This window comes from Oncorhynchus keta, chromosome 34 (assembly GCF_023373465.1).
Source record: "Oncorhynchus keta strain PuntledgeMale-10-30-2019 chromosome 34, Oket_V2, whole genome shotgun sequence".
Lineage (NCBI taxonomy): Eukaryota > Metazoa > Chordata > Actinopteri > Salmoniformes > Salmonidae > Oncorhynchus > Oncorhynchus keta.
Window position 1 is genome coordinate 60,065,293 of NC_068454.1, and position 14,606 is coordinate 60,079,898.

The window sequence follows — 14,606 nt, forward strand, 5'->3', positions numbered from 1 at the left end:
GGTACAGTCAGATTAGGAAGATTGTCATCGTTGATTTGTAGGCTAATCAGCAGGTTTGTGTGTGCAATGTTCTAAGAAATTAAAAAGGACTTCGTTTCACCAGTAGGGACCCAGCCCTAATGCGTTGTTAGAGTGACTTCACTTCCCAATTTAGAGTGAGAGAGAGAGAAAAAAGCTGCCATCCGGTTATGGACTAAGCAAGAATTGTTGCTGCAATGGTTTGCGCCAAAGGGTAAATGCGCTTGTGTATGGGTTGTTGCGATTCAGTCAGGCTATCCAGACTAGTTATAACGTGTTTAAATGACTAAATGAGAATCAACGACTGAGTGACTGCTACAATGGACTGTACGATAAAGGTAGGCGATTGAACTGGTTTTTATGTCGCTTGTGAAAACGATACGCAGCCACCCACTGAGTTGTTTAGCACGTCTCTGTTTGCTGAGTGAGAGAGGCAAAGCGGTGATGCGAGGTCCCCACTCTTTCCTTCTTGTACAAAAGTTCCTCTTCCTTCCCGTTCGTGGTTGTATGTCGGCTCTTTAATAACACAAGTAACCACTACATCTTTACACACCGATAAAAACGAAATGGTGTCCAGCACTGCACGCGTAAAAAGGGGCGCGCAAAACTCGCTATTTTAATTGTTTCGTTTAATCAAGTTTAATGCAGACGTTCCTGGGTTAAAAGCACAATATGCTAGTTTAAAGAAAGTTCAAGGTGATTTAAAAAGAAGCGATGTACCTGTCCCAATTGATGATAAAGACGACACCTTTGAGGCACATTACACAGCATACAAGCAATCTTAATCAGTACAAGTTTATTGGAGCGCGCTCGTGGCAGGTGTCTTGGCGCCATGGAACGTATTTGGAGTAGAAGGCTAGTTGGAGGATCGAAATCCATGAGATGACTGGTATTTCATATTTTACATTTCTTTTGACATTAAATCATAATTACCACAACATATGAATAACTGTTAGGATTATTTTATCCAATTAACAAAAGGACTTCAGGAAATGACTTCTTTAATCGAATTATTAAAATGGGGGTAATGTAGAGACGATCTCAAGCTTATCGAAATTGATGAGAATAACTAGGCTACTAGATTTGGAATGAATAAAATATTGACTTATCTAATGGTTCTGAAACGCATTTTTGTCATGAAGGTGGGGCAAAAACCCTGACCAAGACAACCGAACAGCATCAATTACAAACATAAGGTATTGAGGTATTCCTTGTTATAGCAATACCGATTATTATTTTCATATAAGAGTGAATTTAACCAAACAGTTAACGAATAGTTCGACAAAATATGTAGTGCCCGATTAAATAGCGTGTCCTGTAAAGCAACAAGGACCTTCAACTTTGAGAAAAAAGGCACTAACACAACGAATGGAAATTCTGCCAAGGTTATAAACCTCACGATCAATTCGGCCTATTTGCAGAACGAAAAACATCAATTTAGAGGCTAATAACGAAACGAAATAAACGATTTAACAGGTTTTGAAATTGGTTCCATGTTGATGATATTTTGAAGTAGCTAAGGCATTGGAATAAGCAATTTACATTAAAATGTTATTAAACTTGATTAAAATGTATACGTTTTGGACCAACAACTTTAGCCTACTTTCACGCATTGCAGGTGTCCATCCTGTTTCTCGTCCACTCAAATCAAATCACTTCCAGAAACGTATAACGAAATTATTATTACTTTTCTTCATACCCTATAGCTATTACAACATATAGGACTAACATTCTTAGGCTACGATTCAGATAATCTGAGGGAGGGAATAAGTAGGCTACTTCTGGTTACTGAAAATGGATGTTATTACAGTGACATAGAGAGCGTAATTTAGGAGCACGCACGTACACACACACTTTTAAAACTTAAATATGATGGCCCATCTACTGAAACATGGATATTTTCTAAAACATCCAGATAAAGTCAGTTGTTTTTGTCACAAAGTTATTTAAAGAATATAGAGGCCTGAACTGCAAACAGGAGCGCTTGTCAGGTGTCGTTATCTGAGCTCTGCAGGCTTCCTGTCTCAAACCTCAGACTTTCCGCACACATTTCCGCTCCATCCACACGAAAAAGGCAACGGAGTCTTTGCAAAACAGAATAAAGTCACTGGATGTGTCGAGGCACTGCAATGTTTTAATGTGAATACATTAACTCTGAATATAACTAAGACGACCGTGCTCATACTCCATGTGTATCCTTTATTATTGGCAGCTACAGTACATGCTTTATGTTTCTACTGTCTAAAAGCCATGTAACAGAAGCTATGATGTCGCCATATCAAAAGTTGTGAAAACCACATGTTTTTGCATGTTGAAGGAGCAGCTGCTGCAGGCCTTTGCAAAATCAGCTCGATTCAACCTCTAGTTCTGCTTTCTTGGCTTCTACACCATATTGAGGACAGAGTTGGTCACATGTTACATGGATCACCGTAGTGAATTAGTGATCAACTGCATACAATAAGCAAAACAAACAGTTTCTTGATATATGGCTCTGGTTTCAATGGGCAGTTATTTATTCATTTAAATTGTGATAAACAATAGCATAATGCACTTTCTTTTAGATGTACACTTTATTCATTGACTTTTTAAAATCATAGACGATTGAATATTTAGCGGAGTCAATCTTTTCTTGTTTGGGAATGAACATTCACTTTGGTAGACAAACTCTTTGCAATGCGAGGCCTCTGTGGAAAGGCACCATAAGCACAGATCAAAGCTAAAATACATTCACAACATAAATCAACTTCAGCAATGATATGGAACAAAAGTTAATCTAACCATAGTTATGCATTGCAGTCTACAAGCCTTTGATTTAGACTAGTAATCAGTATCCCTTGTAAATCAAAGATATACAGTTGAAGTGTGAAGTTTACATATACCTTAGCCAAATACATTTAAACTCAGTTTTTCACAATTCCTGACATTTAATCTCTAGGAGACAGAACGCGTCTCGTTCCAGAGCGGTATGACGGCTACGTTGGCCAATGGTGTTTATACTTGCGTGCTATTGTTTGTACAGATGAATGTGGTACCTTCAGATGTTTGGAAATTGCTCCCAAGGATGAACCAGACTTGTGGAGGTCTACCATTGGTTTCCTGAGTTCTTGGCTGATTTATTTTGATTTCCCCATGATGTCAAGCAAAGAGGCACTGGGTTTGAAGTTAGGCCTTGAAACACATCCACATGTACACCTCCAATTGACGCAAATTATGACAATTAGCCTATCAGAAGCTTCTATAGCCATGACATTTTCTGGAATTTTCCAAACTGTTTAAAGGCACAGTCAATTTAGTGTATGTAACCTTCTGACCCACTGGAATTGTGATAGATTATTTAACTTATAATTCACTGTGTCTGTAAACAATTGTTGGAAAATTTACTCGTGTCCTAACCAACTTGCCAAAACTATAGTTTGTTAACAATACATTTGTGGAGTGGTTGGAAAACTAGATTTTTAAACTTTCGACTTCAACTGTATCTAGGAACTGTAAGAGAGATTAGGTGGGAAGCAGGTGTTGGACAAGTAAATATTTGTTTGCTTTTGCACTGTGTTTGAGTTCCAATAGAGGTTATTAAGCTAGAGTTCTGTTGTGAATTTAAAGATGTTTCACAACAGTTGGTAGTATGGTTGTGGTACAAGGATGTGTCACTATTGGTGAACTGTGTGAGCACCACCCTATGTGGATGATTCATAAGATGATTTGATGTGCTGCTAACCATCAACCATTTAAGCAGCTGAACCTGAGACAACAGACTTAATCAAGTTTTACAGTCCTACATGTTCTGCCTGTGTATGGTTCTGTTGGCTTTTGTATTTTGTTCAACAGCCCGTTTTATGGCAGTATCTAGTATTAGCCTTAGGTGGGCCTAGTACATTCGGTACAAACCTTTCAATAGATAAAAATGGCCTAAGTGTGATAATGCACAAATATAATGAACCAAAAAAAGAATTTCACTTTGACAGCAGAACTGACAGAAATTTAAAATGTGTGTGCAGACAAAATTGTTTTCAAAATTATTTTATGTCCCTCAGCAACAGGGCCTAGCTTCTACGAAACTCATTGAACAGGAAGTCAGTTGTGGCATTGGCGGTCAGGCCACATTCGGTATATTTGTGTCAGTTTGCAAGCTATAGTGGGAGAGAGAGTGGGGGGGGGGGGGGGAGCAGGTGTATGAGGGGCTGTGAATGCACAAACACGCCATTGAAACACTGAATGAACCTAATGAAAGATAAGAAGTTCAACAATTGATCACTCCAATGCATAACATTACAATTTGAGAATGGTGCTCATGACACTTTCCATGAATCATTGCTGCTCAGCCTCAACCTCTTCTCAGCTCAGCCCTTAGTTTCACTTCTGCTGTCAGGACCTCTGCACAACATGAGAGGAGGAGGGAGACAGACAGGGAGAAGAAAGAGAGAAGCGAGAGGAAAGAGACAAAGAAAGGAGAGAGAGAGGGTAACGGTCAGGGAGGAAAGTGTGGTGGACCTGTGATGTGTTGTTCCTCTACCACTGAAAACAAACATCACATGTACTAACATTTCAGTATGAGTACTGAAATAATATGTCAGTTTGATATATTAATGTCATTAAATTAAGCTTAAATGTTGCTATAGCTAACAGTCCTGTCACTGTTAGTCTAATGAAGGAAATGCCACTAAATGTGTACAATGCATGAAACACTTTACAATGCTCAGGTAACACAATGGAAGTGTGGCACTTTGAACTTCAATCAAGGTTGTGTATTCTTGATGTCCGACGTACCCAATCCTCCCCTACCTTCATCAACCCTCGGTTGTTTTCCAGTTTAAAAATGAGCCACATCTTTACACAGTGGCCCCCCTCTGTTTCCTTTCCCTTGGCCTGTGCCAAAAGGTTTCTCTGCACATGGGGGCCAGATTTCCTGTGGGCCACCGAAAAAGCCCGGCACTGACGTACGAGCCACAAAGACAATAGCGAAGTCCTCTAAACACACACGCACTTAGACCTACACATATATACTTACCCACACAAAGACTCAAAAACAAGGCCTATCCTTACCCACTGTATAGACACAACAATCCCACACACACACACACACACACAACACACACACACACACACACACACACACACACACACACACACACACACACACACACACACACACACACACACAGTGCCATCTTGAAGAATGGTTTGGAGTTTGGGGGCCATTGTCAGCGTTAAACACAGGAAGCAGCACAAAGAAAGCGTCTCAAATCTTGATCTGACTCCACCAAGCTCCCCCCCATCACCCCAATCCCAACGAATTAAAACTGTGACAAAGATCACGGAAGCTCTCATTTCTCCAAACGTCGATGCCAGTGTTCCGCAAGTAACTGCAATCAAACATTATGATACAGCTAAATTGATCAATAATGACAGTGATTTATAAACTTCATGCCACAATCCTCTATTTTCCATGTCACCAATCACATATTCTAAAGACATCTGGAATATGACAAAGTTAGAAACGTGAATGAATAAATCCTTCATCAATAGAACAAGACTCATTAGGGTATAACATTTCATCATGCGTGTTCCATTCAACGTAGTGTGGAAAAACCTCAGAGGTGTGAGCAGTTTCCTGGCTACCATCATCACATGACTGGTTGTCGCCCATACTTACCGTAACCGCTGACTCCACTGTTTGTCCACGCCGGCAGGAAGCACTGTCCGTGGTGAGCGAGGACCAGTCCATTTTCGAGTCGCCCTTCCCTGCCGCCACGACCATGCACATGAAGGGCGAGATGACGTCACCGGGAAGCTTCAGCCAGGCCTCCGAAGAGAGCCAAGAACCCACCGAGCCGGAGTGGGCCGGGCCGGGAGCACAGAACCCTGGGAAGAGAGGAGAGCACATCAACGGAACCAGGTGAGGGGAGGGTGCATCACAATTAGCAGTCTTTGAGAGAAGTTACACTACTTATTTAGTGTTTTATTTACCACATTTCCACTTATTTAGTGTTATATATACCACATTTCCACTTATTTAGTGTTATATATACCACATTCCCACTTATTTAGCGTTATATATACCACATTCCCACTTATTTAGTGTTATATATACCACATTCCCACTTTAGTGTTATATATACCACATTCCCACTTATTTAGTGTTATATATACCACATTTCCACTTATTTAGTGTTATATATACCACATTCCCACTTATTTAGCCTTATATATACCACATTCCCGCTTAGTGTTATATATACCACATTCCCACTTATTTAGTGTTATATACCACATTCCCACTTATTTAGTGTTATATATACCACATTCCCACTTATTTAGTGTTATATATACCACATTCCCACTTATTTAGTGTTATATTTAACACATTCCCACTTTAGTGTTATATATACCACATTCCCACTTTAGTGTTATATTTAACACATTCCCACTTTAGTGTTATATATACCACATTCCCACTTATTTAGTGTTATATATACCACATTCCCACTTATTTAGCCTTATATATACCACATTCCCGCTTAGTGTTATATATACCACATTCCCACTTATTTAGTGTTATATTTAACACATTCCCACCTAGTGTTATATATACCACATTCCCACTTATTTAGTGTTATATATACCACATTCCCACTTATTTAGTGTTATATATACCACATTCCCACTTATTTAGTGTTATATATACCACATTCCCACTTATTTAGTGTTATATATACCACATTCCCACTTATTTAGTGTTATATATACCACATTTCCACTTTAGTGTTATATATACACACCACATTCCCACTTATTTAGTGTTATATTTAACACATTCCCACTTCGTGTTATATATACCACATTTCCACTTATTTAGTGTTATATATACCACATTCCCACTTATTTAGTGTTATATATACCACATTTCCACTTATTTAGCCTTATATATACCACATTCCCGCTTAGTGTTATATATACCACATTCCCAATTATTTAGTATTATATTTAACACATTCCCACCTAGTGTTATTTAACACATTCCCACTTATTAAGTGTTATATATACCACATTTCCACTTATTTAGTGTTATATATAACACATTCCCACTTATTTAGTGTTATATATACCACATTCCCACTTATTTAGTGTTATATATACCACATTCCCACTTATTTAGTGTTATATATAACACATTCCCACTTTAGTGTTATATATACCACATTCCCACTTATTTAGAGTTATATAACACATTTCCACTTTAGTGTTATATATACACACCACATTCCCACTTATTTAGTGTTATATTTAACACATTCCCACTTCGTGTTATATATACCACATTCCCACTTATTTAGTGTTATATATACCACATTTCCACTTATTTAGCCTTATATATACCACATTCCCGCTTAGTGTTATATATACCACTTTCCCACTTATTTAGTGTTATATTTAACACATTCCCACCTAGTGTTATATATACCACATTCCCACTTATTTAGTGTCATATATACCACATTCCCACTTATTTAGTGTCATATATACCACATTCCCACTTATTTAGTGTTATATATTTTTTTACATTCAAGAGAGTTTACCATCACCATAATAAATACTGCAACAGGATCAAACAGAATCATACCAGAATATTACTAATCTCCCCATTCTCTCTCAACAGTCGTGAGTCCCCTGTGGACTGCAGTGTGACCAAACGCTCCAGACACATGAGCAGTAACGAAGGGGGTCAGCTGGCCTACCAGGCCTCATACCCTGAGCCCCGCGCCAGCCCCCAGACCGCCACCACGCCCAACAGCACCACAGAGGAGAAGAGAGTCATAGTGCCCGCAGGTGAGGTGCCAACACACTCAGCAGAGGGTTGCCCAGATCCTAAGGCACACAAGGATCTGCGAAAAGAATAGGCTGGGATGGTGTTCCCATCATATTGCCTTCACTTGTTAAATGATCTTCCATCATTTGGGAGTCAGCCATTAAGAGCAGATTTTAGGGACTGGGAAGGGAGCACATTTATGGAATGGAATCCAGCCAGTGAGTCATTGTTGGGAGATTCCACCTAAGATGACATTCCAAACATGAGACATTAGGTGTGTTAAATCTATACAATTAATAGACAAGACTACAAGGTTTGATTCTAAGCCTGAGTCACACAGGCCAAGCTATTCTAGTGGCCTTGATAATACGGATATTACATTACAGCGGTGTTAAACAAGGACAATGAAGACCCTAGGGCAGGGCACCATCCCCCCCAAATTCTTAACACAAAAACAACATTGATAATTGTATTTTTTATTTTGGGACATACATTTTTTTATAAAAACACCAGCAAATCAGCTACAAGTGATTTACATTTTGGAAATCTGTTAAAAGTATTCCCACACATAATAAATAAGATTCAAAAATGTAAGCAAAGTTTGAAATGATGTTTTGATCAAATATCCGTTTGGGCATCTTGAGGTCAATTTGCAGTCAACAAATGATTTGTAATTATGTTCCAGCCCCTTGACCATCCGCTCAAGAAAAAGAAAAGTTGATGATGGTCAGGACCCACTTCTGGGACACTGGATGAAAACGCTTTCAGTGTAAACTTAAACCAAATAGAAAGTATGTAGAAAACATAAAGGACCTATTTATTTCTCAATAATAGCCTATAATCTTTGAATGTTAACAATAAACTAAATAAAAGCTAGACAATCAGCCCCCATTGATTTTCTCATGTTTGAGCATAAGAACACAGCATTAGCCATGTCAAAATGCATAGAATTGTAGGAAATGTAGGAGATTAGCTATAAAACTGCAACATTCTCTCTCCGCTGCCAAGATATGTTTTACTTATTATTTGGTCTGTGTCTGTTTATTTTTATGGCGGGTCTCGACTCAAAAAGGACAACTCAATTGGTGGGTTACAAAGCAAAACAGTTTGGGAACCCCTGCCCTAGGGTACAGACAGAGGCTAGGCGTCTACAAACTGTCTGATATTTTGGGGTATTCATGAGGTTCATACATCACCTTTGGGTTCTTACTGTACATTTAAAAACACCTTAAGTTTCATTTGAGGAGAAGAAAACATTTACATGTAACTTTTTTTTTTACTCAAAAGAGTAACTTCTCAACTTGATGAGATGATGGGTCTGTGTGAGTTACAACAACCTCCTGTTACCACGACTTACCAATCTCTCTTCCTTCTCTCCCTGTCCTCCTCTTCCTCCTGGTCCCAGACCCTGAGGTGTGGACCCAGGACCATGTGCGCCAGTGGCTGGACTGGGCCATCAAGGAGTACAGCCTGGAGGAGGTGGACATCAGGCACTTCCACACACTGGAGGGCAAGGCCCTCTGCAAGATGACCAAGGAGGATATGATGCGCCTCACATCCGCCTACAACACTGACATCCTGCTCGGCCACCTCAATTACCTCCGACAGAGTAAGGGTTACGGCCTGGGACTCGTAAACTTTTCATATGACTATTTTCATACTCCGAGGATTGATCTATGTATCCATTTTGTAACCTTCTTTGAATCTCTTTTTAGGCAGCCCTACTTTCTCCTACCCCACAACTCCAACCAACAACACACAGCAACAACCCAGACTTCAGGTTAAATCAGGTAAGACAATTAACTTCACAACTCATTACCAAGAACACAGTGAGTGTAAAATCCTTAAACTGCATGCATAAAGAACTTGGAGCTAGCGATCATTGAGATAAACAGCCTTAAAATGAGAAGGGGATTAAAATGGAGGGGTTTTGTGGCAGGAATAATTTATTCAAACCTCTGAGGCAGATCAAATACTTCAAAATTAAGTGTTGAGTTGCCTTTTCAGATTATATAGTTTAGAGCGCTTTAAAGTCGTTTGGCGGAGCGTTGCCCTGAGTTGATAACTATTTGACGAGTCCACGTCTCAAGTCAGTTTCAGACAGGAAACAGCTGCACCGGCAGAGAAATGGGCGATTATGGGTCCCACTTTGGGACACAATTGACAATCTAGTGGCAACAGAGTTGGCCCGGGCAAAAGGACACTCACCCAAGGAATACTGGACCATCTTCAGCTCTCCGTTTTCTTCTGGCTGCCTCAAATCAGTCATTTAAGTCTCAGTTTTTGGGCTTCCTTCCATAGACTAAAATAAATATGGACGAAGCCATCGATGACGATACCCCATTGTTTTCTATGGGAATGCTCGGTGGTGCATTTGATGATCAGGGAGTATCTTGCTACATGGGAGGAATGTTTGGAAACATTGCATGCGCAGTTTGAGCTACTCTGGGAAATTACATTGCAGGCTAGGTCAGTGTTGAACCCTCTCATTTACATTTAAGTCATTTAGCAGACGCTCTTATCCAGAGCGACTTACAAATTGGTGCATTCACCTTATGACATCCAGTGGAACAGCCACTTTACAATAGTGCATCTAAATCTTTTAAGGGGGGTGAGAAGGATTACTTTATCCTATCCTAGGTATACCTTAAAGAGGTGAGGTTTCAGGTGTCTCCGGAAGGTGGTGATTGACTCCGCTGTCCTGGCGTCGTGAGGGAGTTTGTTCCACCATTGGGGGGCCAGAGCAGCGAACAGTTTTGACTGGGCTGAGCGGGAACTGTACTTCCTCAGTGGTAGGGAGGCGAGCAGGCCAGAGGTGGATGAACGCAGTGCCCTTGTTTGGGTGTAGGGCCTGATCAGAGCCTGGAGGTACTGAGGTGCCGTTCCCCTCACAGCTCCGTAGGCAAGCACCATGGTCTTGTAGCGGATGCGAGCTTCAACTGGAAGCCAGTGGAGAGAGCGGAGGAGCGGGGTGACGTGAGAGAACTTGGGAAGGTTGAACACCAGACGGGCTGCGGTGTTCAACCTTCCCAAGTTCTCTCACGTCACCCTCTCATGTAGTATGTCAAGTTGAAGGCACTCTGAGGTACCACAGGCTGACATTACAACTAAATTATCCTTATAACTTAGTCTGTCCAAGTACTCTGACGTGCAACTGGTGAAATAGAAGCAATTATTGATACCATGATTGTGTTTGGAAAAAAATCCTTCCGTCTATGGCTGCTGGGTAAATACACTTGAATTCAATCACTTTTGATTTGAATGAAACATTCCAGACATATTTGCCCATTGTAGAAGTTCTCACTAAGTTACTTTTTGGACCCAAATGCAAAAACATTCAAGAGATAAAAGGTGCTCAAAGTTGACCTATTTTACAAACCCCACCATACCGAGACAGTTATGTCTTCATCACTGGAACAGATAAACAGTTGAGATTGCTATCATTTAAAAGCTTACAAACGGGGTTATCAAACTATTTTATACTTTCTTGAAAATAAAAATGTAATTTCACCTGAAACAAATTAATAAACGCTGAAACTCAGATTTCATATTCAAATATAGGTCCATTCTATTTCTACAATTGACACCCACCCTGTATTCAAGAACATGTTGTGTCTCAACCAATGGCGGGCACATCACAAAAACCTCAGATGATGTAAAGTAGGGTCTAATCTACAACATATGCATATATGAAGAAAGAGTTTACACGTTTTTAGATAATTAACGTTAAAAAGGTCAAAAAGTACATTTTAATTTAAAAATCTCATAATTTATTTGAAAAACCTTTTAACTGATATCATATTCAACTGTTTATACTTTCCGGTGATGTAGACATGGATGTCTCATAGTATGGTATGCAAAATGGGTCAACTTTGAGCACCTTTATCTCCTAAATGTTTTGGTATTCAAGTCCAAAATGTAACCTTCTGACTACTTCTGCCATGTACAAACATTATGGAAAGTTTTGTTTAAATCAAAAGGGATGCTGTCAAAAAGTGATGGAATTCAAATGGATGCTGTCAAAAAGTGATGGAATTCAAATGGATTCACCCTGCTACCCGTCTCAACTTTCTTCCTGTGGATGCCTCGTCTCACCCTCCGTTCTTTTTGAGCAGAGAACAGCTATGAGGAGATAGGCAGAAGGAACAGCTGGTCATCGAACCCCATGCTGCCTGCAGTAACCAAAGGTACAATAACCAACGTCACATCTCATTCTCAGTGCTTTACATTTCTTGTGAGCACTAAGGCAGATTCATACTAATAGTTGTATCAGATTAGTTCTAGAAATTATTAATACGGTGTTTCACAGTGGAGGCAGAATAAATTCATTAAGTCCAAGAATTTTGTAGTTCAAGATGGAATAATGGAGAAAACTGATAAATACATCATGTTTATGATTTAGGTTCTCCCATGGAGCACCAACACAGCCCCAGAGTCACAGAGCCTCCGCCGAGAATTGTACAAGGTGTGCATCTGTACTGCTTTCTCGTTTCCTGACACTAGTTTGTTGTAATACTGGTATAACCGTTGCACCATAGTCAAGCCAACAATGTCTTAACAGAACAATCTAACCTTTCCAATCCTTAATTTCCTTGCAGACCCATACCAAGCATTAGGTCCCATCAGCAGTCGTCTAGCCAACCCAGGTGAGAGCATATCCCATAATGCACCATGTTAAACTGGTGAACCAAAAAGGTGGTGACAAATGTGGCCTTTACACTGTCTGCTTTGGTGTCATGAACTGTAACACTCCAAAAAAGATTGAAAAGGAGAACAGAGGTATTCCTTAAAAAGATAATTAATTCGTACCTCCCCTGTCTGGGATGGCACATTGACAAAAATGTCCACCTAGACTATAGCATTATACATTCGCCCTCAGCAAAACTAGGCTGAAACATTTTAACTATTGTCTCCCGTTAACCAGAATGACCCTGTTTGACAGAATTAATTCTGTATCTCCTCACAGAAGGCCAGGCCCTCCACTCCAAGAAACGAACAGGCAAACACAGTTCATACAGGCTGCCTGACCCCAGCGCTCACAGGCCTGTGGGTAGGTTTCTGCCTGGTCCACCCACGTTCTGTCTCTCTCCATGACACACAGTGAAAAAGGTCACATTTGCTGAAGTAGTTCAAACTTGAAAGTGTATTTAGAATCCTGGTGGTATCTCTTATGCAAGTTATATTCTCAGACACAGACACCCATGGGACATAGATTGATATGACAATAGCAAAATAGACCACGAGAAGGAGATATCAATGGTGCATGTGAATAAATGTAATTGTATTTGTGTCAAATTGCCAGTTGGCAACCTATCCCTTAAGGGATTCATCGACAAATAAAAATGACAATGATTCACAATGATAATTCTTACGGTGTTCTGTGCAGTGCACATCGCATAAAGAATTAAATGGAAATCAATACACAAAAGTAGATAAGGATATTCAAGCAAAAAAACAACTTACAAATCTATACAAATACAGAAAAATGAAGTGTGTATGGATAAAACTATACTAATCTATAAACAATCCTACCCTTAAGAGAAGCATTTCAGAAACAGATCTTGCTCGCTTTAACAGAATCCAGCCCTTTGATGCATCCATTCCCCTCACCCCCTGTCCCGTTTCTCTTCCAAGGCTCTGGACAGATCCAGCTGTGGCAGTTCCTGCTGGAGTTGCTGTCGGACAGCAACAACTCCAGCATCATCACCTGGGAGGGCAACAATGGCGAGTTCAAGATGACTGACCCAGACGAGGTGGCCAAGCGTTGGGGCGAGCGCAAGAGCAAACCCAACATGAACTATGACAAGCTGAGCCGTGCCCTGCGCTACTATTACGACAAGAACATCATGACCAAGGTGCACGGCAAGCGCTACGCCTACAAGTTTGACTTCCAGGGCATCTCACAGGCCCACCAGAGCCACGGCGGAGAAGGGGGCATTGTGAAGTACCAGACTGAGGTATCTTATGCCCAGCCCTACCACAGCCACCAGCCAAAAATTAACTTCATGAACACGCATGCCGCCCCTATGCCCGTGTCCCCTGGGAACTTTTTTGGGCCGTCTACAACATACTGGAACTCAACAACCAGCCCCATGTATCCAGGGTCTCCCATGCCAAGGCACCCAGGGACTCACTCCCACCTAAGCTCATACTATTGAAGTATGGGTGTCTTGCACTAGACTGGATGGCAGAGCTTCCTGAAACAGACTGATAAAGATAACATCCACAATGTATCTGGTCTTTAACATCTAAGTTACATTGTAACGCTATGTGAGTTGTTAGTACAGAATGTAAAATGGACAATAACGCTCACGTCACATCTTCAAGCAGAGGCACCATAAGATAGGCAAAAGGAAGAGGGTAAACAATGTGAAGAAGCAATGATGACGAGTAGAGACCAAGGGATAGCCATGAAGGTTCTGCCTTTTTGAATTTCTCAACTATGGAGGCTGAGAATTTGTTCATATTATAGCCTGTGATTCAGTTGTTTGAAAACCACCTTTTTCAATTAGGTAAGTATTTTGTTTAAAAATGTCATTGAGGTCATTGAATGACTTTAAGGGGAAAGTCACTGAGTGTGGGAAGTGCTAAAACTGTTATGAGGTCTTGATCGCAATTACTATATTCATCGATCGAACATTTGTAAAAGTATCATTGTACAGAATGTGTCATACAATTGTAGCAATAAAACATTTACCCCTGTAGTAATGCTAATAAAAAGGAACTTGTATATTTGAGTTGGTCTTCTTTCTTTTCTCCAAACCATTGATCATTTTAACTG

At 40.3% G+C, this 14,606-nt stretch overlaps 1 protein-coding gene across 3 annotated transcripts; it reads left to right on the plus strand.

The window, feature by feature from the left end:
• Positions 1-189: 189 nt before the first annotated feature.
• On the plus strand, positions 190-14,562 carry LOC118367400 (Friend leukemia integration 1 transcription factor-like). Of its 3 annotated transcripts, none has more exons than XM_035750840.2 (10): positions 190-356; positions 5,709-5,914; positions 7,676-7,845; positions 9,231-9,434; positions 9,541-9,615; positions 11,941-12,012; positions 12,228-12,290; positions 12,424-12,471; positions 12,792-12,875; positions 13,460-14,562. In XM_035750840.2, the coding sequence occupies exons 1-10, from the start codon at positions 339-341 to the stop codon at positions 13,981-13,983; spliced, it is 1,464 nt and encodes a 487-aa protein (XP_035606733.1). In that variant the 5' UTR covers positions 190-338; the 3' UTR covers positions 13,984-14,562. The 3 variants fall into 3 exon arrangements, with proteins under 3 accessions (XP_035606733.1, XP_035606734.1, XP_035606735.1); XM_035750842.2 differs by lacking the exon at positions 190-356 and adding an exon at positions 388-907; XM_035750841.2 differs by lacking the exon at positions 12,792-12,875.
• Positions 14,563-14,606: the final 44 nt, after the last annotated feature.